Source organism: Trachinotus anak, unplaced genomic scaffold, assembly GCF_046630095.1.
Source record: "Trachinotus anak isolate AG129_WGS33_773 ecotype Australia unplaced genomic scaffold, CSIRO_AGI_Tana_v1 ptg000016l, whole genome shotgun sequence".
Lineage (NCBI taxonomy): Eukaryota > Metazoa > Chordata > Actinopteri > Carangiformes > Carangidae > Trachinotus > Trachinotus anak.
The window spans coordinates 5,316,733-5,344,567 of NW_027273867.1; the positions used below are offsets into that span (position 1 = coordinate 5,316,733).

Here is a 27,835-nt window from a genome sequence, read left to right on the forward strand (position 1 = left end):
TCCTGACAAACTGAGAGGCATTAATATGGCAAAAGCACAAAAGACGCTGTCGGAATACCTGAGGCCTCTCATTACTGTCACACTAATTTGTATGGTGTGAGCAGTGCTTCACTGAATGTTCGGTCACGTCAAACTCTTGAAAGTGTAGCCTTAATGAAGTGCTCGGCATGGAGGGAGAACCGCAAACAAACTTGTTAGATAAAGGCAGATTTAATAGGAGCAAATTTCCAAAGTGTCTCCCTCCTACTCTTCAGTTGTATGACAACATGATGTAAGCTCAGTTTGCAGAGAAGAGGATTCAGTGCAAACTTTTATCCATGCTGCCTTTCATCTGGCCTTCGATTGTTATTCCTCTTCTTGACGACTGACACTCTGAGATGAGATCCTTTCGTTTGGGGAACTATGTGAACCGCAAGAGCTGCACCTTTTCTCCTCCCTTTTCGTTCTGTATAAAAATGTCGCTTATCTGGACAACGTGTTCCAGGTGTCAGGCTCATAATGTGCTTTGTTGTATGTATCTGGGCAGGAAGCTCAGTAAAAAGCAGGGTAGACAAAGTAGGTTTTCTCCTAGTTTAACTCATGGCTTTGATTATCTAAGGGCCCTGACGCCAATCTGACTGCAAGGAAATTGCATCAACAAAGGACAACTATGGGTTCAAATTAGGGTCAAAAAGATTTTGTTTTTGTAAAGTGATAAACACAAATATTTCCAAGGTTTGTAGTCATAAATCAAGCTTTGTAAACCTGTTAAATAAATCTACAGGAGAATTTGAAGTTTGTACATGTGTAGAAAAGATTTGTACTGTCTTTTTTTTGTCCTAAAAAAGATGGATGATGACGTGGGCTCTTCAGTGACCCATGTGGGTTTGCATACATACAGCTCATTAAATGTTTACCATTATTTTTGACAGCATCATATAATATAATTAAACTCCCACCTGGGTGGAAAAGCCCACACAGTGTGGGAATTTTGAGTGCTGAGTCTTTATATTCATCATAATATTCAACATGCAGAGGGAACATATTTTTTGAATGAATGAAGCGCTACCTTTATTTGCAGCAGCAGATTTACCAGGAGGTTGTTGGAGTGGATGGTGAGTGTACAAAGTGCACAACTGTCACACCAGAGATCAGGTTGTTGTTGGGCTTCAGCAACAAAAGCACTTTGGCTAAGGTTTGGGAAAGATTGTGGTTTTGGTTTTCTGTAGGCACTCATAGCACTCAAATAAGGTCAGGGAAATATTGTGGTGTAGATTAGTATAGAAAAAGTTCACTGTGACTTTAAAACCATAAAGCCTTCTCGCCCCATATACATCAGAAGAGAACAGGCTGTGGTCTGGCTGTGGTCTTTCCTTTCCTTTCCTTTTTGAACTACACTGATTCATGTTTTTATAATAACAGTAAATCAAGTCAGTATTTGAATTGTGAAACATATCACTGGCAAAGATCGTACAGAGAATTATGACCCAGCTCTGCCGTTGCCTTCAGCTCTATGGAGCCTTTTAGCTTATTTTAAATCATTGTTTTGTTTGTCTGATGTGCAGTGTCTACTCTCATCAACCCTGCTTTCAGCTACAGAAGGCAAACAAAAGCTCTGATAAACTGACTGTACACTACCTGCTCAGCACCAAACAACAGACAAAGGAACTGACTAGTTTGTGAACAAAGTGGGTCATTTATCAGCTGAAGAGCCAGATATTTTAATTCTGCTGAATGCTAATGTTGCTTCCTGTCTGCTGGATGTGGAAACGGGCTACTGCTTGCTAACACAGTTGCCACAACAAAAGTGATAATATGACAGTGATGGGTTTACAGGTTGCTTTGGTATTGAAGATTAAGTGGCCAAAGAATACTGAATGGAGCTGGCATCAGTCAAGAAATATGATAACGATAATCCATTCATGAGGCCTATTAGTTCAACCAAACAAGGAAATAGAAAAATGTAGGGATAAATAAAAAGCTTCTCAAAAAGTCTGATAAATTGTTAATGATTCACTGACATTATATTAAATTAAATTAACTTTAAACTGAATTTGACTTTTACTTTGAAGGATCCATGCTGATTTTATTAATTGTAGTGAAAGAAATAAAAATGTAATGTTAAGTCATTAGCGTTTTCTATTCTTAGAAAAATACTTGATGGGTACAAAATCAACCATGTGGCCCCTCAACACTCAGCTGCTGTGAACGCTCAGACATGGCAAACAAGGAAAACAAAATAGACAAATACATCATCAATCATGAGAGCTGTGAGCCAGGAGGACAACTGAGCTATTACTCCATTCATCTCTTGCTATTTTATTCCTTTTATGCTTCTCCCCTCTCCATCTGATTCCCTCCTCTGTCCATCTCTATCACAATTTAATCCCTCCTCCCTCCTCCCATTCCTTCGCTCTAACCTTTCCTCTCTTATCTCCTCGCTTTCTATCTTCACTCTGTTTTGCTAGCCGTGGGTTTCTGGCTCCCAGGTTTATATTAACATTTTTATATGGACAGTTTAGTTGGACAGTTTTTACTGTTGCCAGAGGACATAAAATCCTGGAGTCATCCTTTTGGCTTTTAATACAAGCATCTCATCTCATATGCACAGTGTATATATATTAGGCAGCTGGTTAAATAAACATTGTCTTTTGTATCATGCACTTAGGATATAGTCTGTTTTCCATTATGTTTATGGAACAGTTTTTATTGAATATACAATAAAGTGAAAAAAGCACCAGGCATCATAAGACCTCCTAATGTACTCCTACGAAGGGTTATAGATCTGTGTGAAATCTTTGCAAGTAAACGTCCTTCTCCACCTTGATGAACAATCCTGAAACTTGCACAGCCAAATCAAATTCTACAGCTGGGTGAGCAGTAATGTCTCCTCAAAAGGTATTAATGGTACAATAAAACTTGCAATTTTACTTGAAGGCTGGGGCTCATATTGCTGAGAGAGAAAGAGAGAGAGAGAGACACACCTCACAGGCCATTAATGTCTGGTTAATTTATACCACACACAAAGATGGAGTCTCTATGGCAGAAATAGTGCTGAAATGATCCAGGTGTGGGAAAGTTTACAGGGAATTGGGTTATGTCATAATTGCTGCTGTCTTATCAGTGGAAAATTGCATCTATAGATTTCTTTGCGGGCATGTGCTCAATGATTTTCCTACTGTTACATTCTTCATTTATATATAGAGAAGAAAGAAGTGACCCAGAGTCTGGAGAACTACACCTCCAAGTGTCCGGGTGGAATGGAGGTCATCACCCTTCCCGATGGCCTGAAGCTCCCCCCGGTGCCCTTTACAAAGCTTCCCATTGTCCGGTAGGAGAAGAGCCTGACTGACTGTTCCTTTTTCTGTATCTTGACACAAGTTGCCTTCAGTTTTAACTCGGGTACATTTCATCCAAATTAGAAATCTGGAGTAATTATACCATTGATATATCAAAGTGTGGCAGTTAGTTAGCCATTACTGCTAAATGACTGTATGAAAAAAATGAAACATCTCTTAATATAGAATTGGTGCTTTTAATTTTAATTGCTTTGAAATGGGGCTTTCCATTAATCATTCAGTGTTGATTTAAAGGCTATTTGTCAAACTGGGTGAGTTTTTTTTTCTCTCTTTTAAAATTGTTGATAAACTGTTGTCAACAAATCCCATTTAAAGACCAATCAATACCATTCAAAGACCAAATTCCTCAGCCTGTCTGTGGCACTCAAATGGTAAATCTTATAAAATTAATACTAATATTTAAAAAACATCCCAAAGCATCTAGGCACTGTAGCTTTTCGAAAACGTCATTTAAACAGGAGTAAGTAGTAGATTTGTAGTGGTACTAGTAGTAGTAGTAGATGTGACTTTGTTCTCTGCTCAGGACGCAGCTACTTCAATATATCTTTATATAGAAAATAGATGCTTGCTGCTATATTATTGTTTAAAATCGAATTTACAGAACCTTTAACATAATCTCATTATTGTTGAACCAGTACTGTGACTGGCTGGTAATAGAGAAACAATGGCAGCTCAAAACAGGAGGAAAAAACTAATTGTTCAAATGGGTGCCATTTAATAACCCATGGAAAAGTCACATTGAAAAGTTGTTGTTGTTGCAGTTTGGACACCAGTTTTAATGCTTTTACAACACTTAAATAACTTCACTGACAGCAAAATCCAGCTCAAAGCGAGACGGGTCTGCCTCAAGGCAAAAATGACCCCTGCGTGCTGCAGTCAGGAGGCTACTGTGGAGGCAGCAGCGCTGGAGAGCTGGAACTAAACCAAGAGAAAATATGCATTGGCAATGAAGTGGGGAAAAAAAAAAGATATCTTTCGCTCAATGTCATCGCAGCTTCGACCTTTTGATCATAGCAGTCATTAGTTCCCAACCATTAAGGCTTTTATTATAATGTGTAATGTTTGACATGTTAATGAGCAACAATAACTGCAGGTTCTGATTTGCTGGAGTCTTTATCTGCTAGATTACATTGACAAGGTACCTCTGACTGGATTAATAGGCCCCTGGTCCCTGAAAGTGTGGAATGCAATATTTTATTGGTTTGCTTTTCTTTTATGAATCTTTTGCAATACTCTGTAATAATCATGAATATTCATCACGAACACTTGGATTATATTGTTGCGAGCTGATCATATTCAGGGTGAGCTGATCCTCGGAAAATGACACGAGCTGATGTCACTGTTGTGCTTTCTCCTTTGATGCCCAAACTAGATCAGTGAAGCTCCTCAATCTGCCTGTCAGTCTGCGCCCCCACAAAGTGAAAGGCCTGCTGGGACAGAATATGTCCACCGCCAGCCCCTTCATCTACTCGCCAATCATCATGCACAACAGAGGAGAGGAGCGCTGCAAGAAGATTGGTAAGTCCATTGAGATTTCTCATGTAGCCAGTGACCATACAACATTTTGTTCTTCATAACCTACACACACTCCTATGAATACATATACAGTACAAGCACACGACTATTAGGGTTACATGGTCTTATCCATGGTCAATTCGTCCTATCGTCATCCTGTGAAATAGCCAATAGCTGATATGATCAGGGGTGGTTACCCTATGAGCGAGAGAGAGTGTGACCAAAGAGCTCTTTTTTGTTATCATAGCTGCGAACATGACGCGGGTCTGCAGTTGTCAAATTCATCCAAAATTGACTAAATTGGATTAAATGTATATAAGATGAAGATTTAATTATTAGTTTTCTCAGCAACGTCATCTTCCACCTGCTGTAATATATGTGATATCACCAAAATGCACCTAGGAAGGAGTTTAGTTTCCAGTTACATTTACATTACTCAAACTTCCATGAGCTTGTGTCACGCTACCAGAAGACAAATCATATTTGTTGTGTGGTTGACCATTATCAGACTTTGACTGGCAGAAGTCTACAACCATACATACGAGTCCCGGCCTGCAGCCACCTTAGGTTTAGTTGAGGTCATGTCAGGAAGATTTTACTATTTTCTCATTTTAAAACTCAACTGGTTCATCTTCCAAACTGAATCATCTGATCAGAACTGAAGGAACCTTTTGGATGAGAGGTGAAATGTCTGCAAGAACCTCAAGCACGTCCAATTGCCTTTGTAAAGCTCTAAGAGATACCCTGACCTGGATGACTGAGAATCTTCACAGACTGTTACCAGGACGCTTTGTGTTCTTGGAAATATTCCAGTTCCCATTTCATTGATCTTGATAATGTCAAGTCATGGCAGACATGACAGATTTCTTATGGAGATGACTCCAGTGAGTGCAGTGTCTCCACTCCAGGCTTATTTTTGTTAAACTCCTGTCAAACCACACGAGCGCACAATTAGTTTTACAATTTTACATGAATTATAGCTGAAAAGTAATGGCCAGCTGCTGTCATTTGTCTAATCATATGTCTGCAATCACTGTACATCAGCAGTCTGCAAAAGCTGAAAGTATATTTAATTCTAGTTCATTATTCAAATTTAAAATGTTTTGTAATTCATTTTCCTTCTAAATGTAGTAATGTGAATATTTTCTGGGGAGTAATGTATTTGTAATCTTTATTGTCTGTCCGTCCCATTCTTGTGAATGCAATATCTCATAAATGCTTTTCAGGGAATTTCTTCAAATTTGGTACAAACATTCATTAGGACTCAAGAAAGAAATGAATAGAATTTGGTGGTCAAAGGTCAAAGGTCACTGTGACATGGTTTTGCCCTTTTGAACTCAATATCGAGGGAACTTTTCAAGGGAAACCCTTCAGGTTTGTTACACATTCTTGAGTTCATTTGTACTCAAGGATAAACTAATTAGAATTTGGTGGTCAAAGGTCAAAGGTTAAGGTCATTGTGATATTACAAAGTACATTTTTGGCGTGGTAAATTGCAATATCTCGGGAACTCCTTAAGGGAAGGGATTAAGTTGTCCACAGATTTACACAAATGTCCCTTTGGACTCAAGGATTAACTGATTATATTTGGCTTGTCAAAGGTCACTGTGATATCACAAAACTATTTTTAGCCATAACTCACAAAATGAATGCTAAATATGACAATTTAACAAAAATGTCTAATAGGACATAGGACTATTCAATGGACAAAGGTCAACTTCACTGTGACATCATAATGTTCTGCAAAAACACTTCTGGCTGTAACTTACGAAGGGGAGATCGTGACCATATTTCCTGCAACTTGGCTGGTTGGCGGAGGTGTACAATGCGAGGCAGTGATTCTAGTTAGGCATAAAATTGGTGAGACATAGAGCTAATTTACATAAAATACCAGAACTAAATTTAAAGTCATCATTTGAAAGTAAACCCTTAATTTACTTGTGAAAGAAATTCTTCTTTACATTAGCTCAGGTCCAAAATGGTCAATATCTTTCTTTTCCTTTAATTATTATACCTGCGCCTCGTGATGAATTGGGGTTATGGCTCCTATAAATGATCAGTTTCAGTAGTGTCTGAGTACACAGATTTATTGACCGAGTGTGATTCCTTCGTCCACAGACAAACGAGTCAGCGGCATAAAAAGCAAAACAAATGAATAAATAAAATAAAAAATTGCCTGCCTGCCTTCCTGTCATGGTGTCCTTGTAAACAAAGCCTACCTTAACTGGTCTAGTGTTGAATTAATGACTTCCTCTCATGAATACCCTGACCACCCAAGAAACATACCGCATATTCATCACTTGGTATATAAGGAGCAGCAACAGGCTCAAGGCTACGCTGGAATCAATCACCGCTGTCCTGACTGGAAATCTACTGTATGAAAAACTACATCTTATTTGCGTTGTGTCTGGAGTGAATCCATTTCAGATGTTTATGAAATCCCTGACCCAGAGTCATCAAACAAAGTCCAATTTAATATTGCATTTGAGCCACAGTGAGAGAGTGAGTGTGGCTGTCCATTGGCTGTGTGTGCCCTCATGTTGTAGACATCAACAGCAACATGTTGCCAACGCTGAGTCAGGGACATCATGCAGGGCCCCCTTCATCTCTTAGTCCTTTGAAGCCCTTTGAGATCTATCCCGGGGTCTTTGAAGCACAAGTTTACATTTTTTGTGAGGGTATTTTTTTTTTTTGGTTATCAAAGTGTAGTGGTGAAATCGATGCCCAATCTAAGTTATATAGCAATTAATGTAAAGCTACTTTAGTACAAGTTGTACAGCTATATGAGAACTGATACTGAGAATTGGTTTTGAGAGAAATACTGAAGTTACCTGGGTGTATAATGTAATAATGGGCCACATGTTTTCATCCTTTCACTGCACTATTATAAAATATGTCTAGACTTTAAACATTGCTGCTTGTTTTGTTCGTCTGAGTCTGACTAATAAGCAAAGCTTTCTTCTTTGCCTTAGAAAAATGCTTTTTCATGTGTTTTTGCAGACGATTACAACGTCTATTGTAATTTGAATAAGCAATTACAGCCCATGCTCAACATTTATCTCCTACTACACCAAAATAAATGGGATTCCTTTAATTCAGGGATGCTTCATTTGGAAAAGTTCTTTTATTACTAAACCATTATTTAGGGGTGGGTGGGTCAATCCCAAAATAACAATACTACAGATACTACATCTCGTTTTGATTCTACCGTCAATAGGATCGATACCGGTTTCAGTTTCTCTTTTCTATGTTGGACTCATCTCAGACGAGAACGTTTTATTGTTGTCAACACATCAGCGTAGCCACTCTTGGGTTCTCCTCTGTTGTCCTCATGTTGTGCACGCTCAAACGTGAACACGTGGCCATCAAACCCAGGTCTCACAGGTTGTACTTATAAATTCTGCCACTCCTTAAAGTGATTGCTAACCCTTGGCAAATCCTTTAGCAGTCATGAAAATGTATTAAGATTTAGCCAATTGATGATGCATAAACCTCATAAATTGTGACGCGCTGCTCTCCCCTACGTGAAGGCTGCTTTAATAATAAAAAGTATCGGTATTGTATTTGATTCTGGCCCTGGATTACTTGGTATCAGATTGAAAAAAAAATTGCAGCATTGCCCTCTTCCACCATTATTATCTATCTTGTTCTTTTATTAACTTGTGCCCTATAACTACTCCGTATGAGTGTCTTTAGTAAGCAAAGTAGGCAAGGCAAGTCAGATTTATTTGTATAGCACATTATCAAACACAGAGGTCAGCTTAACAGAAATAAAAAAGCATAAAAAATAGATGTAAAAAGGCTAATAAGAAAACAGTGTAAAACCATAGATTATAAAACTGATAATATTTAATTTAAGTGCATGATTAAATTATTAAATGATTAAATGAAGGCAGTGGAGAATAGAGCAGTTTTTAGCTTCTTTTTAAAGCAAGTTACGGTTTGGGCAGATTTGATATCCATTGGGAGCTGGTTCCAGCAGTGGGCAGCATAGCCCAAGTAAATAAATTATACACAATAACATACATTCGTACATGTAACCATGTGTATCCAGGATATATGGAAAAACACATTTATTATTAGTCTTTTAAGCAATAGTTGTTATTTGTTCTGCTCCGGACTCAGGGCCAGGCCTTTATCTGGAACAGGCTTTTATTCCTAATTCCCGAGACCTCACTTTTCCTTTTTAATATCCTTTAGCTGTGCTATTAAGTTTCAACCAGTCTAAAGACAGTTTTGGAATTGCCTGATCACCTCTGAATTGTGCACAATAAGGATATTCTTGAGTGCTTCATTATCCTCTGATATGTGCCACAGCTGTGAACCTTGGAGTAAACGTCACTTCCCACTCATTCATTTTTCTGACTGGGCACCAAAGTCTTTAGTATTCTGTGCTAGGCTCTGGAATTAGGGTGCGTGGACACTTTAAGTCACGTGCTATGAATCAGATTGATGTTTGACCATAAAACAAGGGGTCCTCTAATGGGAGATTGTTCTCCCTATAATTGCTCTGAGACTCAGTTTTAAGAACTGTCTAGTCTGCAGCTATTCATTCACTTTGATGCGGGTGATAGGCTATCTATTACAGTGGTATATGGATATACAGAGAGGGGAATTTTATTTCGTCTAGTCCTCAGTGGGGAAACTGAGACACAATGCAGTCTGCAAATGGTTGGACACTGACTTATTTTCTGTTGTTCTGGCTCTACACTTTAGCACATTCATCTGAAATAAAACAATAACTATGAGTTTAAAGTGCTGACCTCCAGCTTGAAGGGTGCCTGGGGGTGTTCACATCCATAGTGAGTTGGGCTTTTTTAACATTTCCCCCAAGTTTTAGACCAGTGTATCAGGGCAGTGACTCTAAGCATACATTTTCAGGGGCAAACAGTGTAATGATCTTGACTGGCTGAGTCACCTGACTGCAGTCCAACAGTGTTATTTACTGCTAAAAAAAAAAATTGAAGGCAAAGGAGATAAATCAGTGTCTTTGTCCAGACAAATATCTAGATTTCTACTTGTTATCTATTCCCACATATTCTTTTGCCTGACAAGGCCTGTTGTACCAGTGGACGAATGTGTCTGTCGGCTAAAGTTGCCAATCATAAGAAGCCTTGTTGCTAATTTGCCCCGTCAACCTAATGTAAATTTTATGTGCCAAGCAAGGCTGAGTGGGCAGGGCCAAGGAGGGAAAACTAATGGGCCTATCCAGTTGGCTGTACAGCGTGCAAGCAAACCAGGAAGCCAGAAAACGCTTTTGGTTAATGTCTGAGTCTGCTATCCATTTTTTGTAATGCATTCATGGTCAGTATGAAGGTCAGGGACAAAGCAGTTGGCCACTTTAGGTTGCTGCAACATACTGGCAAACACGGTCTCCACCTTGAATGCAGAGCTGCATTTAAAAACTCAGCCTCTCCGCAGAGTTGCCTGGCAAAACCTTGAACCTGATCAGTGCAGGCCCATTTGTTTACCTACTGCTTGTCGAGGTGGAGAATGAATGACTGTCACATTTGGCATCTTGTAGGTCTTGACCCATGAATTGAATACTCAACCTGGACTTGCTTCATCATATGTCAATTGGAAGCAACACACCCACATCAACACAGCGTGTTAAGTTATTTAAGGCAGTTTTTCTGCCTCCACCAAGGTGCTCTTGTTTTCACCCATGTCTATCTGTTGGTTTGTTTATTTTTCAGCAGGATTATGCAAGAAGTACCAAAATAATTTTGTCTGAACTTGGTAGAGGGGTGGGGCCCCAATCGATCAAGTTCAGACAAAATCGTTTTTGGGGCTTGGTGTGTGTTTGGCCTTGGCGGAGGTGTGCTCTTTGAGTGCCTTTCTAGTATTTTTATTAGTAGTACAGTAGGAGACAGAAGTGAGGGGAGAGAGAAGGTTGTCCTCAGTCACACTCGCTTTATGGACATTACAAATACATAGTCAGAAACTTGAACCTCTTGGCTACTGGCTCCCCCTGCTCCAGCTTAGGTTTGACCACCTGTACTGTAAACATGTATTGCATGTATTTGTCGGTTTCTGTATTGGGTGATCTCTCTCTCTCTAATTAAATAAAATAATCTTGACTCAGGATTCATACTTTTTTGTGGTTTTTAATCACACAGTCTCACAGTCTTCCTCAGCATTAAGATTATTTTTGCCAAACTACTATTTCTAAGGCAAGGACTATACTTTCATGATCAGTGTCTCACTGCTGTCATCCTTGTCAGACAGATGAAGCAGTTTTGGTTTGTTGTGTATTTTTCATTCGGGCTATTTAAATTCCCCCATTTAGAGTATTAACAAAATTTCCTCCAGAAATGTGTCTCCATCTGAGGCTCTAATGACAGCTTTGGTTATATTCTCCTGCTCTGGGGTTGCCTCATTTCACATGCATGATTTTTGCTCCGATGCCCAGGCATAGTGTGCATGTATTATTCAGTATGAAAGACTGCTGATAGTTTTGCAGAATATTTCTCTGTAGGACACAGTAAATGTCTTGAGTTCTGTGTCTGGTCAGATATCATGTTGACACTGTGACAGGACGTGAGGGACAGATTGACAAAATAATTTGCACTTTATGGAACGAAACACAAACCAATGTTTAACCAACCACACAGCCATGCAGTGACTCAAAACATTAATTATTGCTTTGTACGATGAGGTTTCAAAAAAACTGAAGCCTTTGGAGCTCTGTGCTGAATCTCAATGGCCACTTGAGGAGTTAGTACTGAGGCAACACAAATAAGATGGCAGCAATCCAATTTGTTTTTCTATTTTCTGAGGTGTATTTCACACTTAATTGGCTGGCTATGAGAGCATGCCTGTGAGCCAGACCTGAGGTTGTGTGGGGTTTCCAGACATTCGTATTATAGATATCTTTCTTTTGACTGACTTAATTTCCCAGGGTGCATGGTTGCAGTTTGCCTTCCATAAATCCCTTTTTCCTGCCAGGTTCTGAGCTAGGATTTTCAGGCCCTCTTTTGCAAGTCTATTTAAAGCAAAGGACTCTCTAAATGGACTAGAATGTGTTACATTTCAAAATGGAGATGGGTATGGCTACAGTGGGACTGAAGTAGCATCTCAATCTAACAAAACCTTTCAACATCTCATTCAGGAATGATGGATACTGCAGTGCAGAGCTGGAATCTCTTCATATGTTTTTTTTAAAGTAAGACTAGGCTGTGAGTAAGTCTAGGCTGAAATCCAACTTTATTCTCTCAGGAATCAATGACTGCAGCTTTTAGCTGAATATTTCCTAATTGTTTCGAAAATCTGCTTGAATACAGCACCCATAATGCAATGCTAACCTGCCTTTTTACAGTTTACATTTCTCTGGAGTCCATTTAATTAGGTCCTAACATAATTTGATCTCATTGTTTCTGCTGGCAGCTCAGTAAATTTCATTCTGTGAGCTAACAATGACCCATTGGAGGTCTTATCTCGCTTAAACAGCTCCTGCATCAATTCAGATTCATGTCATTTTTTTCAATGATGTGTATGTGGCACAAACTACAAGTACCCCTCAACGTCAGAGCCATGTATGATAGTTGAACATCTCATTCCAAAACCATGCTCATTAATATGCTGCTGTAATGGCCTCCACTCTTTAGAGAGGACTTTTCCCAAGAGTTTTGAATGTGGTTGCAGGGATTTGCTCTCATTCAGCCACAAGAGCATTAGCTTTAGCATTGATTTGAATCAGGCCACTCCACTGGCACAGTGGGGATGCCAACAGAGAATGCTCCAGGCAAACAAATTGACTGTAATACAACATAATCTGGCAACAGACTGTGTCGGCCAATCAAATGTGTTCAAGTGCACATTCCCAGGAGATTACTCTTTAACATAAATGCCAAATTTCTACCGTTTACCTTGTGATTGTGGCAATTAAAGATAAAATGATTGGTGCTGTGAGAACTCTCCAGAGTAGTAAAATGCTACTCATAATATTTCATTGTCTTACTGGTCCCAGATTCAACACCCCTGTACTTGAAATGGAAGAAATGCTTTGGCATTAAATAAGAAAGATATAACATGTTAAACATTGAGCTTTAAGGGTGCCAGTAGGTGGATTTTGTTACCTGGCAGTCTCACTGGCTGTAGCTAAGCTAAACTAAGCTAGTTGCTAGTTGTAGCTTTATATCGACTGGACAGATGAGAGTGGTATTAATCTTCACATCTGAAAAAAATGTGTATTACCCAACACGTTGAACTGTTTCTTTAGAGCAGCTGTGTGCAGTTTAACAAGTTTGAAGCATAACATAAACTGAATGACTTTATTCAATGATTATTCACTTTGCTTCTACATTTATTAAAAATTAATCAGAAAGATTTTATTTTATTTTTTTATTTACATCATCTATCACTAACTGATGTCTTTGCTCTTTTACAGCAGTGCAGCTTAATGGTGTATTTCCCTCAGCTCATTAATTACAAATGGGTTTTAATACCACTGATGTCTTATTCTAACGTATTCATGACTGTTTTTTCCCCAGATTTCCAGTGGGTTCAAGGGGATGTTTGTGAAGTGCAACTCATGGTCTACAACCCCATGCCTTACGAACTACGAGTGGAAAACATGGTAGGTGAAATTTATGAAACCTGAACTTGAAATGTATCATAACATATTTTAAAGGTCCCTTGTTTTACACTTATCTGGTGTTTTATTTGAAGTTTTGCTTTTCATAAGAAGATATATTTGTTGTTTTAAGAACCAAAAACCATCTTAGTGTGGTTTTACATCTCCTTTTTCAGGCTTCTCTTCTCAGCCAGGCTTCTCTTCTCAGCCAATCAGAAGAGAGGCTCTGAGCCTCTGTTCTGATTGGCTCACCTGTTTTCATTGGCTGACTGTTTTCTGAGAGATTTAATAAATATATAGCAGATTTCATGTAAACACTCAGAGAAACCAAATCCTGCAAGGTTGGATGGTGGGTCCAGGTGGGTGGGGTTTGGGGCATGGCTGAGAGCAGTGACTGCTTTGTTGTGACATCACAAAGTTCCAGAAGTCCTGACGGCTGGTTTTAAGGCTCAGTGTCTGAACACAGTGCGGTGTGCATTTCTCTGTGGACTGAGGCTTTGATACTTTCCCAGTATTAATATAGAATCTGGACCTGCTTTATAATCAAAAAAGGAAATCTCACTTTATACAATATCGAACCTTTAGAGTTGAATCAGCAGTTTAAATATGTGATACACGAGAACTTCTGATTCATTACCACAGCTTTGTAAAAGGAGGTTGCTGATGTGGTTCTCTTACAGCAGTAGTACAAACCATTACCTCTGCACCTACCTAAGAATCGCAACAGGGCAAGTGGTACCACGTTGTAGTCATCCCTGATCCCTTAAAAGCTTTTTTTGACAGTTTAATACTGTAATGATTGTATGAGATGGTGAGGACAAACTCTTCTTGCTCCTCACAGTAAGAGAGCATCACTAGGGAGAGATGCCCCCCCTCCGCAATGCCATTACTTTTATGGTTTCACACACCATCCTGTCAGAGCAGATAGGTTCTATATTGAGGTGAATGTAACACAGTTCGCTTTACTTCCCTGTGCAAAATAAAGTCTGAAAAGAGCCATCATACATCAGGGAGTCCAATTTAATTGTATTGCTTAATAGCTGCCTTGTGACTGCATCAACATCCACTTCTAATGTATGTACTTTGTCCCTTACCACCCCTTTTCAAGCACACACACACACACACACACACACACACACACACACACACACACACACACACACACATACACATACACACACCAGTTGAGCCACTTTATCAGGTTCAAGGGTGCAAAAGATTACCAATTAAATTGCTTTTCTTCCTGCTCACGGCTGTGTCTGTTTATGAATGCAGTGATGTGGGACAGCCTTGAAATGCAAAGCAGTCATCGAGCTCAATAAAGGGCCATCAGAGAGAGGCCTACTTTCAGCTGTTCGAGAGCAGCAGCGCACACGGTGTCTCACGAATGTTCTACCCGTCAAAAGTGATGTTGCCTTTAATTATTTGGAAAGTCGAGAACAAATTGCCGTGAAAGTTTTTTGGCAGAGTGTAAATGAAGACAGTGGCCTCTTAACTGTGGTGGCTGTCTCAGAGCTGACACCAAATAGAGTTGGACAGGTCTCGCTGGTTTGATTTAGCCGTTCTGCCTCGTCTGATAATAGCACATGCTGTTACAGACACAGGAAACACGGGCGACAACTGGTTTGGAACATCTGGAAAGTGTTTAAACTGGAGGAGTAATCAGCAGGCAGTTGTTTATGAGTTAAAGCTCCAGTGAGCTAAATTTGTGTCACCTCACTGGATCACAAAGTTTGGCTGCAATAGAGAAGAGTGAGTCCCATCCCTCTGAAACATTGACGTAATGAGTCAGAGCTTCAAAAGCAAAAAACAAACCCGTTCCAAAAAAGTAGGAAATAATTCCCTGAGAGCTGCAGATTAGATTTTTTTTCTTTGACTCACTTTGATAAAGTCTCGGGTTGTAAACTGCTATGTGAAGTTTTCTCATGTATGTTCATGATCAGAATTGCAGGTCACAGGCATATGCCCAAAAATACTTTTCCCCATGCATCCATTACAAAAGAAACAACTGTAAACTGCTTTTCTGCACAGCACAAAAACTACTAAATACATTTTTCTGTTAACAATATTTGAGGCATTAGTTCCAATAAAAGATGAATTGTAGGGGTGAGGTTAGCAGCGGACCAGCTCATGCACAGCTGGTACACTTGTAGCCTAGGCAAAACAAATTGGTGGGTATGCAGAAGTCCACACCAGAGCCTCATGAACACCCTCTGATGACAACCTTTTTGTCACACAGACCCCAGTGGACCCTTGTGTACTCATGCATGCGAAAAGTATAACACTGGCTTAATAATCATGCCCAACACATTTTCAAGCCTGAAGAACTTTTTAGGGGCTTTAATTGGAATGAGCGGGGAAACATCTCCACTCCGATGTCACAGCCTTATTGTTCTGTGTATTAAAGTTCAGTCTAATATTTGGAGCCGCCAGTTTGCAAAGTTGCTGTGAGGTCAAACAAAGGTCAAATAGTGATAAGGATGTCATTAACTCCTCCCCACCTACAGGTGAATTGATCAGGTCACAGATGGAGGCTGAGGCCCTTAACAGCTCCACAACAGCTGGGAACCTCAGGTGGTGTTGTAGAGTCATGCAGGTAGAGACAGACAGGGTGACGCAAGCTGCCAAGAGCTCCTCTGTACCCCAGACAAAGTGACTGCTGTTAGACCCGAGCAACCATATATCCACTGGTATATAAACCAGCTCATGGAGGCACACTGTGAAACACAAACACACACACACAAGGTCACTTTTCCATCTTCCGTCACCAAGGTGACCCTGCAGTTTGGCAAGACAGGCACTGCATCTCAGTCACCACATGACTCCAGCACTAATACCCAGCTTTTCTTTGTGCTTTATCGATTTTCTATTAAAGTGGTGCTTTTTACCACAACCCCCACCTTTCATTTTCAGACGGGTCACTGTCATTCTCTCCACAAAAACAAGTGAAACAGCAAATGATTCTTTTAGGCTTGTCTTTCATTTACTTAATTTACTGCAAATAATTTAAATCATCATATTGTTTAAATTATTAGCCACATTAATACTCGGAATCTGATATTTCTTCTTCTTTCTCTGCATGACTCTTAGTTGCTATCACATGTGTAGTTATATTCCAAACAAAGAAATAATCATTATCAACAATAATAATTATACTATAATCAGAGCATTAGTTAAAGCAGAACAAAAGGTTAACTGCATACTTGTTGCACTATGAAGTCAATGCACATGAGCAAAAACAATACAATTCACTTTGCACATGCTGTAATCGTTATTGTTAATGAAACAGGCTAATTAACCTTTTCAAAGCTGAATGCAAATGAGCTATTTCCAATAGGTTAACAGTGATACTTCTGCGAGCCAATAAAGGCGTATAATATCCTGAAGTGAAAGCAAGGAGAGTTTAAATCACAGCCGTGGCACCTCGGAGGCTCAGCTCTTCGGCAGCCTTCCCTCCAGTGAGGTAGTGTCTGCTGTTAGGGATTGATGCAGTCATTACGTCACCTCAGTCTGCCTTGTGCAACCAGGCGCTGTGTACTTGGAATGTAAATATAGTTATTCTGAGGAGGCATGATTACACATTCAACGAGAACTTTAAAGGTACATACAGGCCTGTTCTGATTGTAAATTAGACTCAGCTTGTCACTGCAGCCAGTTTGACAACTACATGCTGTATATTTCAGTATTTATTTTTTTAATCAAAGTGTCATTTGCCATAATATATTGAGAACCTACAGTTGATGTCCAAGCCTATAACAGCTCCTCTGTAACATCCTGTAACAGCCCCTCTGTAACATCCTGTAACAGCTCCTCTGTAACATCCTATAACAGCCCCACTGAAACAGCCTGTAACAGCCCCACTGAAACAGCCTGTAACAGCCCCACTGTAACAGCCTGTAACAGCCCCACTGTAACATCCTATAACAGCCCCACTGTAACATCCTATAACAGCCCCACTGTAACATCCTATAACAGCCCCTCCGTTACATCTTGTAACAGCCCCACTTTAACAGCCTGTAACAGCCCCTCTGTAACATCCTGTAATAGCCCCACTGTAACAGCCTGTAACAGCCGCCCCTCTGTTACATCCTGTAACAGCCCCATTGTAACAGCCTGTAACAGCCCCTCTGTAACATCCTGTAATAGCCCCACTGTAACAGCCTGTAACAGCCCCCCCACTGTGTCGAAGTGGCCACCTTCAAATAAATAAGAGGCTTGTGTTTTTTCAAATGGGACAAAAGTTGGTCTGAATGCTACCTTAGTGAATGGCATTTGTGAAACCCGGCAAGAGTAATTTTACATTTACATTTTACAGTCTGGAAATGTCATATTCAAGATCTTAATTCAACCTCATGAAGAACTTCACTTTACTAGGACAGTGAAGCTGGTGACGCCACCACAGGACTATGATTAGACTGTCTGTATGGTTGATTGTTTCTTTCTTAATTTCACAGTCCTTGAAATTTACTCCATCAGGGTGTCATAGCTGTTTTTGGGTCAGAAATAAGATCCTTTGTAAAGGGTGATTGTAAAAGTTGCACGTTTTTGCTTTACTTCCTCTCGGTAATAAAAATGCACCAATTTAATTACTAAGATCTGTGGTGACATCTCTCAAAATAAGTCTCACAGGTCAAGAAACAAACCTGTCTTATTGTGAGCACAGTGTTACCATAACCAATAAAGATTATATCTAAAACTGCAGGAACCCAAGCTGCATTAAACCAGAACATACTTGGAGCAGTTCTTGTATATCATATTATTATAGGTTTTTCTGAGTTTATTTAAATTCACCACTCAGCTTTAATTAAAGGGCTCAGAACTACCATTTGGAGGGCCAGCACAAGATTTTCTAATGGATGAAAAACCTTGGCATGAGATATTCTGGTCTCTGCAGTGCCCAGTGTGAATGTGGACTGCTGAGTTTGAAAGCTGTCTGACCCATGGTCCTTCTGTGTTGTGATCTGTAGGACCTATATTTAATCACTTCTCAGGCATATATAGCTCAAGTGGCCATTTCCCATGGAGAACAGTTTTCTTCCATGGAAATGACCATCTCATGCTGACAAAGGTTTAATCTTCAGGACATCATGGGTGGATTAAGATGATGGAGCACAGTTGGAAACAGAGATACTTCACAGTAAACTGGTAGTGGGGGATCAGACAGCTGCACATCACTCTCCTTTCAGTGGTGGCCACGTTATTGTGGAGTGCACAAAGTGTCAAATACAGGCTATGAGATTAAATTTGTAGATAGAAGTTTTGTAGTCACTTGTTTTGACACAGCATTGTTTCCAGTTTTCTGGCTTTTTAAAAAAAGCCTAATCTCTCTACAGTACATGGGCATTGTTTTCTCAGTGGGTCTCCCTAACCACTGTTACATTTTCCACTAAGGTGTTCTTTGTGATGGAATGTGATATCTCAGTAAAGCCTTGAGGTTATTTCTTCAAATTAGGCACAAACGTTCACTTGGACTTAAGCATGAACTGATTAGATTTTGGTGGTCAGAGGTCAGATGTCACTATGACCTCACAAAACATGTTTTTGGCCATGACTCAAAAATTCATTTGCTCATTATGACCAAATTTCTCACAAATATCCAACAGAATAAAATGATGAATTGACATTTTATATCCAAAACTTCATATGTGTTTTCACTGTCTTCAAAATTATAGTGGTCTGTATCAAACTCTTCACTACATATGCATATCCACACATACATACATACATACATATATACATATACATATGGTTCAGCAAGTGTGTGTGTGTGTGTGTGTGTGTGTGTGTGTGTGTGTGTGTGTGTTATCATCCTTGCTTAACCAGCTATGACCTTCTTTTATAACACGTAGGTTATGTAGGTTTGTATAATTACACAATATATTTTATTCCAGTCTTCTAAACTCAGCTGATTCACATTAGATCATATATCAGATCTGATCTCTGTGTCCTCCTGTTTGGTCCAGAGGTGGATTGTACTAAGAATCATACTTATCTCTCCTTTATGGTTTGTTGAAAGTTTTCTTTCTGCCTGTCGTATGTTGATCACCATCATGTTTTATGTCGTGTTCAGGGTTTGCTGACCTCTGGAGTGGAGTTTGAATCACTGCCTGCTGCACTGTCGCTGCCTGCAGAGTCTGGCCTGTACCCTGTCACTCTGGTTGGCGTGCCACGTACGGCCGGCAACATAACTGTCAACGGTGAGTCCACCTTAAAACACATTTTAATGAGCTGGTTAAATTAGATGTGATTTCAGTTGCCTACATTGCCGTGTGTTTTTAGCCTTGATTGTAACATTGGGCTCACCTCATGAACTTCATCATATCACCCTAAACCCAGGTTACCACACGTCAGTGTTTGGTGTGACCAGTGATTGCCTGCTGGAGGGCCTGCCTGGTGTGAAGACTAGCGGTTGTTTGGTGGAGGTCATTCCCTCCCTTCCTCGCCTCCAGCTCAGCACTTCTTTACCACGGTCAGAAACTCTGTGCTCTTGCATGATGTAGTGACGTCTCATATCTGCTGTGAAACACCAAAAACCGTCCTTTTTTATGACTGGTTGTGGGTTAAACAAAACATCAAGGCATTTTGTCTCACTGACTGGACTGTGCTACAGATCATAACATAATATTTAACATGTAACAGATGATACAACATTTGGGTCGGCTACAATTTGAGGAACTAGTGAACCAGATCATTTGACAAGTTTACAGTGCAGTCCATAAGCTGGAGCACAGATTTCTCTTTACTTAAAGTGATAGTTTGGGTTATTTGATGTGGGATGTGAGAGGTAGTCATGCAAAATCAGTGTATTAGCTGCAGTAGATTCAGATCAACACACTGCCAGTTAGGAGAGGCTGCAGGTAACACACTGACTATGCATGACGACCTCACACAACCCCACGTCAAATAACTTGAACTATCACCTTAAGCACATTGAAATGGCACAATCATCATAAGATTAAAGGACCAACACTTGGGCTAATTTATATCCACATAAGATAAAAACTAATGATGGGGGTTACTGCCTTTTATACACGCCCCACAGTTTTATAGGACACTTTTAGTTAAACTTCAATAAATATGTAATATTTAATATGTGGTAACATGTTTGGCTGAGTAAGTGACAACACATGCTGAGTTAACTGAGGTCAGGTGACTCACTGTACAGACAAGAGCATTTCTGTTTGGCCATAAAAATATAAAAAGGGCAACGAGTCCTACTCTGTTCACCCACGAATGATGTGAACATCCTCAATCACCCTTAAAGCTGAAAGTCAGCACTTTAACCTCACAGTCACTGTTTCAGTTCACATCCACTGTGCTGGAGTGTCGAGCCAAAACAATGAAAAATGTGTCATTGTCCTTCTACGCACACACTGTGGTGTACTTCCATAGTGTTGATACTCAACTTCCTAACAAGTAACAAAAGGTAACTGGTCAGGTTATGAAATGTTTCTGCACTGACTCATTGTTAAGAGATGAGAAGGCTTTGTGGTGGAGTGGGCTGAAAGTTACAGCTAATACAAGCTATAGTTATTCTATAGTAACCCTATTGTGGTTTCATAGTGTGATTAAAAGCTAATTCATCCCTTAGTACAGAGCAGCATTTCATACTTAGAAACATACATACAATGACGTCACCCACAAGCTTCTGAAGCGTGGTTTTAAAGCTCAGAGTTGGCTGCTCTGCTTTCGCCATCTTGGCAGCACCTGACTCTGCCCAACTCCCGGTTAATGGACAAAGAGGTGGAGCGTGAGTGGACCTGAGACTTTGGTCTATGCCCGTTTATGGCAAGCATATGCTCACCCACCTGTCACTCAAAGTGGACAATTATTAATTAATGATAATTTATAATAATACATGTTATTAATTGATAATGCATATCTCTTAAAGCCTTAGTGAGTTGAGGTGAGTTACATAAAAATGTACCTGCTGGACAGTTGTCTTGAAAGGGGAAATTAGCTATAGAGACGAAAATCATTTTTGTACCAGTCTGTAAACATGATTATTTCGGCTGTGAACTTTGGCATTTAAACATGAGAGTTTAGGGGGATTGACTCACTTTTGGAGCAAGACTCAAGTTGTCATTTGAGGAACAGCAGTTTTTGGCATTTCTGTGTTGGCCTCATTTTTCAGCCCTGGGAGCTGACTGTCACACTTGAAACCCAGATCAGGACCAGGTTTGTGGACCCAACCCTGTTATTCAGAACCAGATTCTGACCTAACTATCTTTCTAAAATAAAAACACAAGACTAAATTTTTAAATATTATGAGTATATGAAACTGTCATTGTTTGTAAACTATCAATAGAGCACTTTCACAATGAAATAAAATCAGGTGAGTTTTGTGAATCAATAAATTGCCAGTGGTAAAAAGTAATGCTGTTTTCAGAATAAATATGATTAAATATTTTTGATAATTGGAGGTGGCTGTGACTTAAACTGCTAATTAATGCTGATGATGACAGTTAGCACTTAGTTTTCTCAAGTGATGTTCAAATTACAGCTTAACTGATATTGCACATTTAACTCACACACTGTATTGTTATGCATTCAAACAGTTAAAACAGTCTCCTCATGGCTGCATAACAACAAAACCGATAATATTAGTGGAGCATTTCATCCTTTATCAGACATATCTGCAGACACTGATAACTTAAACATCAGAGCAGCAGGTGAATTTGTTTCCTTGTACATCCTGTGAAGTGAAATAAAATTTAGTAATAGGAAACATGAGAGGAGAAATCATGGGCTGTTACTGCTGGGTATTACTACCAGAAAATAACAGGTAGAGCACCCTGGCTGAGTGTTGTAAATCATTCTGACAGTGGACCTGCTGCAGAATCCACTGTTTGGGTCATGCCTGTAAGTACAGCACTTCAGTGGCTTTTGATGTGGAAAATCTTTTTTTATACTCTGGTGCTGAACGAGTCCTGCAGCAGACATATGAAACAAATAGAATGGGAATGTAATGTGTGGTCTCTTGGGTGAACTCACTGGGTCCACAGGTAGACCTTCTTCTTTGACGTCAGTCTAACAGGTGTTTTACTGACTGCTTTGATATCTTCTTCCCTCCAGTCCAAAACTGCAGTACTGACATCTTTTCTTTTTTCATATTACCAACCTCAGTGTTACACATTAGCTTCAATTATTTATAAGCCACAGAACATAGAGCTGTGGCTTTTGCCTTGTTTTATAAAAATGTTGTACTGTAAGGCTCTAAAGGAGAGAAAGATCTGCTGCCCATGATTTTTCTTTTTTTTTTTGCTTAGAAAGTTTCCCATCTTTGTTCTATTATAACTTCCAGAAATACATTCACCATACATACAAAAATGTCAGCAACATTTCAAAGAGTTATTTTTGTCTTGACCTGCTGTCAAGCTCAGACCAAACGTATAGGCAGCTGGTGATGACTGGCATTACAATTCTACCCTCAGGCACAGTGTTTGTTGCATTTTAAAGTTATACATGTGCATGTATAATGAGGTTGTAGAGAGCACCCACGCTGATCTTGTATAATCTTGGACATTCTCTTTTGGTCCAGTATTTGCATCACTTTGTAAAAACAGATGGCAGCTCTGTGAGCATAAGCTGCTGGTGTTCAGATTTTGACAGCTGATGGAAATACACTGACTGAGGTGTGGGCAGACATACAAGACATACAGTTCAAACACACAAAGTATTAGCAAAGGATCAGCAGATTATTGCTTATGTGATTCAGCGTTGATTTACTCTTGAAATTAACTATTTGTATGTTTTGATGTTGCTACACAGCCACCGTTAGCATTAACAGCTACTTACTTACCAGCCTAGAAGAAATGCTGTGAGTTTAGCATCAAATATGATTCCTTTACTCAGTATGAGCTTTCTCCAGTGGTGGAAAGCAACACCGATGTTAACTCTTGTCTGTATCACATCTTTTCTTCTACTGAAGTTAGCATGGTAGGATAGTGACTCACTGTAGTCTTCAATCTGCCCAGTAGACATAGTGCTACTCAGAGGGAGTATTATAATCTTTTGTCTTGTAAACACAATGATGGCTGAAACTCTTTTCAAGCCACAGTCACCACCACCCACTCCCAGCGAGAAACTACATTTGGTGGCAGCGAAAAATTGGAGATACCTCCTTTAATTGACTATTATATTCATTGTGCCAGGGTTATACATACAGTTTATGATGTCAATACTTTGCTGTCTTCTGAATTGAGTGCCATTATGAGTAAAACATTTACCCAATAAATGCAGGATGAGTCCTTCATCAGTACTGTGCATGATCCACTGACCATTCTTAATAACGTTTGACATAAGGCTTGAAATCAGGCCTGTAGTAAGTGACCTTTTCACATATATCTCAGGTATAACTTGCCATTTTTAACTGGTGGAAATGGTGTAAAGGTGGATTTGGTTGCACCTGTCTTTCATATATTAATTACTTTAACAACACCCTCAATCAGGTTTGATATCAAAGGCCACAAATATTTGAAAGCAGTTCCAAACTCTCAGCAGTACCAACCCAATGCAGGGAAAAAAAGCCATCAACAAATGACTTTCCAGCTAATGAGATTCCAAAAAACATTTGTCATCTTCATTAAAATGTGCAGGAGGGCATTTTAAACATCTGTTTTCACATGTCTGGTTGATTAATCCCTGAATAATTGTTTTTACAGTTATGATAAAAGTATAATGCATCTGTTTGCATCACATCAAACAACATCAAACCTGTCCTCACCAACACAAGCCTGATAACTTTTTACTTTCTACATTTTTTTATCCTAACACAATTAAAGCAACTAAAACAAATAGATTAAAAAAATAAAAAGCTCTGAAAGCTTCTTCCTGCTCTTTAAACCTAAACAGGTCGGCGCACACGCCTCAGCCCATGTCCAAAGAAGAATTGTCCAGCACTGTGTCTGTCCAGCTTTTCAATGGAGAGACCCAGCAGCTGACCATCACCCTGGAGAACATTGGCTCCGAGGACATTGAGACTCTGGAACTCACCTCTAAGATTGTCAGCACCAAAGGTTAGTGCCTCGCCCCCCATCAACATCACTAAAGTAAACTGTCGATTCTACTTTTTAAAGTTCTGAGTCATTTTCATTTCTGACTCAAGAAAGTCAGACAGGAAGTTGTGTCAGTACAAAACAACAAAGGGGAAAGACCCGACAATATCCAGATTAATAACCTTTACGTAAGATTTATTGACATTACTGCTGTGTACTTTGCTTTATCAGTACTATTTTAGTCAGGACAGCCTTTGATGTACGTCATCGCCAACAGAGTTTGTGCTTCAGTCTCTTGCAGTAAACATATCCGCAGTGCCACAGAGGTCATTACCCATTGTCTTTGGTTGTACATCTTTCATGCCCCCATGGCTTTTCACTCTTTGTTCCATCTCTTTGTACAACACCTGCTCAGGCTCTCAGATCTCTGCAGTCCCCCTCACCCTGACTATGTCTCTGCCTCCTGCTTTTTTGTCTGTGTCTCACTGTCTGTGTGAAAAAAAACAAAAAAAATCTGCCATTTTTTTAATACAGTACACACAAAGTTATGAAAGTGGCACAAGTGTCAGAAGCTATAACTTTCCTGTCCTGTAGATGGCACGTGTCAACCAGTCGGCAGCTACAGTATATACAGTATAATACAGTACAGTACAATATGAAGATATGATATTGATGTCAATATTTAAGATAACAAATATTGTCCAATATTCATTTTAGACAGTAAATGACCTATTTCTTTTTATTATATTTTGTATAGCCAATTTTAGCATTAACAGCTGTTTATTTACCAGTCTAGAAGACACTTTAGATGTTCCTTTACCTGCCAAGAGCTGTCTCCAGCAGTGAAAAGAAACCCTCTTGTTTTGATTCTATTTCTATCACATCATTTCTTCTACTGAAGTTAGCATGCTAACCAGCTAGCCCTGGCCTGGTCGGACATCTCTTAACTTTCTGATACCGAGTCACTGTAGTATCCATCCCTGTACATCCCTGAGGTCATAGTGCTGCTCACAGGGCGTATTATAATCTGTTGTCCTGTAAACTCAAAGATGGCTGAAGCTCTTGGCAGGACTGGTAAGTAAACAGCTGTTATACTAACACTGCCTATGTAACAATAGCAAAACTTACAAAGGGTTCCTGATATAGATCCCTTAAATCTAGTTCTAAAAGATTTGTGACCAAGGAAACAACAAATGGTATCTCCAGTGTTTTTTTTTTTTAAGAATTTTGGCTAAAATACAGTGAGTGGGACATTTTACAGTTAACAGTCAGCTCTCCCTGGTGGACAAACTATGTAAGGATTACACTGTTACTAAATCACTTCTATTTTAGTGATCAAAACGCATGGTCTAAAGATGGGGCAAGTGCATTTAGGGTGTGTCCAAATCCACTTTTGCTAATTAAATGGCAGAAAAAATGGCTGCTGTGCCAGGCCTTTAGTTCAAAAGGGTTGTACTTAGTCTCTTTACTAATCATGGGTGTGTTTTGGCCATAGCATGGAATTAACCAATCAGAGAGCCATCACCTATTCCTTTGAAAGCCAGAAGCTCTTGCACCTTGGCGGATGGCTATTATGATGGTGGCTTTGCCAGGTAGTAAGAATGAACACTTCTCTGCAGAGGAAACAGATTTCTTTCATAGTGGGGGAGGTGCTCTCCCTCTCTCTCCCTCCCTCCCTCTCTCTCTCGTTCACTGTCCCTTTTTCCCCCCATTACCTCGGGAAAAATGAATTAGGGCTGAAAGTTTTTTCCAACTACAAAAACCAAGCAGGCAGAGAAACCCACATAACTATTCAGTCTGTCTGTGATCTCCTCCACAGTATCAGTTTTATGTGCATGCATGTGTGTGTTTGTGTGTATGTATGTGTGTGGAGTTCAGCGCTTTGTTCACCCGCCTATGTAGGCTCTTGCTAATCCACACAACCGTTTTCCGCTGCATCAAGAAGCCATGCGCCGACAATGAGCCTGACCACACCTCATTTAAAGACCACCATGCCCATGGGCTCTCAGATGGGTGCAACTGTACTTGCTGTTTAAACAATGGGAGTGCTGCATGGGAAAATGACAACTATGGCTCTGAAACTAGTAAAGATACTTCACAGCAGCAATGCTTTTGGAGTTTCCAGCACAATTGGCCACTTTAGTGGGATGTCAGTGTTTCTAATTGCACTGCAGTATATTTAGCCAAACCAAGACAAATGTTTGGCTATAAAATTATACTTCACATTGACTGTATTCAGGTAACCCAGCTTTATCATTTTGTTCTCTGTCTTTGTGCAAACGAAGCCTTTGACTTTGTTGTCACTGTACTGATGTTGTTGACCTGCCTTTCTCAAAACATACCTAACTAGTTCACTACAGGCTTTACCACACAGACAAAATAGTGCCGAATATCCTCAGAATCTACTTTTGTTAATCACATACCACAACTTCTTCCTCTCTCAGCAGAAGTTCAATCACACAGTGATGAACAGAGGAGCCGCAGCAGTATATATGGAAATTGATCTGACATTTCCAAAGTGGCCTCAGGGTTCTGTGTTTAATTGAAGACAGACCACAATAATGTCTCCTCTGTCCAGGGGTTAATGCTCAAAGATCTTGTCCTACCAGGCAGCTTCTGTCAGTGTCACTTTTCATGCTTTCCTCTCACAAACATGTCAAGGACTCTATACTGTGCAGGGAGAGGAAAAAACCTTTGGTGACCAGCCCTGATGTAGATTTAATGACAGTGTGTTGACAGAATTACTGTGTGTTTCTGTTGTTGCCTGGGAACCTCTGTACAGTAGCCCAGTCCAGCTCTTGCTCTAAGGTGGATAAGAATTGGCCTGTCCATGTTAAATAGTACAGGAGTCTAATTAAAATAGTCTGGGGTTTGAAGACACTTGTCCAGTGAACCTTTCACAGCCTCTCTGGTTCCCACTGGCCGAACTCCAACGTACAACATAGTATCTGTAGTTAAGAAGAGGTCTCTTTGAAATAGAACTGTTGTTGTGGTTGTTAGAGATGATTTAGGCTGCAGATACAGTTTTGCCTCCTAGGGAATCTTTTTTTTTTTCAGAGTTGGATGAAGAAGCAAAGAAAACTGACTCAGCTGGACCTCAGTTTGAAAAACACCATCTGTACTTTCACTCTAAGACTTTCAACAAATACTAAAAACTAAATGAATGAGCTTGAACCATTTACTCTAACTTCAGCTGTGTACTTTATTTAAATAATACAAACACAAGCAAAAATTAAGAAATTCAAAATGACTAATTTTAGGTAAAAAATTAAAAAACACAAGAAAAAAAACAACTAATAGACTAGAGGTTTATTAAATCCTCCAACTTGGTCATTGAGAGATTTCATAAATGTGGATAAAAAGATACATTCGAGTGATTAATGTAATAAATGAACAAAACTACAATTCTT

General features: G+C 39.6%; 1 protein-coding gene across 4 annotated transcripts in view; it reads left to right on the forward strand.

Annotated features, from left to right (window-relative positions):
- trappc9 (trafficking protein particle complex subunit 9) overlaps window positions 1-27,835 on the forward strand; it is a 218,848-nt gene that overhangs the window by 26,026 nt on the left and 164,987 nt on the right. For all 4 annotated transcript variants that reach the window (XM_071499579.1, XM_071499580.1, XM_071499581.1 and 1 more), the window contains 6 exons: window positions 3,184-3,310; window positions 4,711-4,856; window positions 13,346-13,431; window positions 19,499-19,625; window positions 19,765-19,897; window positions 24,283-24,446. In XM_071499579.1, the coding sequence (XP_071355680.1) occupies window positions 3,184-3,310; window positions 4,711-4,856; window positions 13,346-13,431; window positions 19,499-19,625; window positions 19,765-19,897; window positions 24,283-24,446 (783 nt within the window). The remainder of the gene's footprint in view (window positions 1-3,183; window positions 3,311-4,710; window positions 4,857-13,345; window positions 13,432-19,498; window positions 19,626-19,764; window positions 19,898-24,282; window positions 24,447-27,835) is intronic.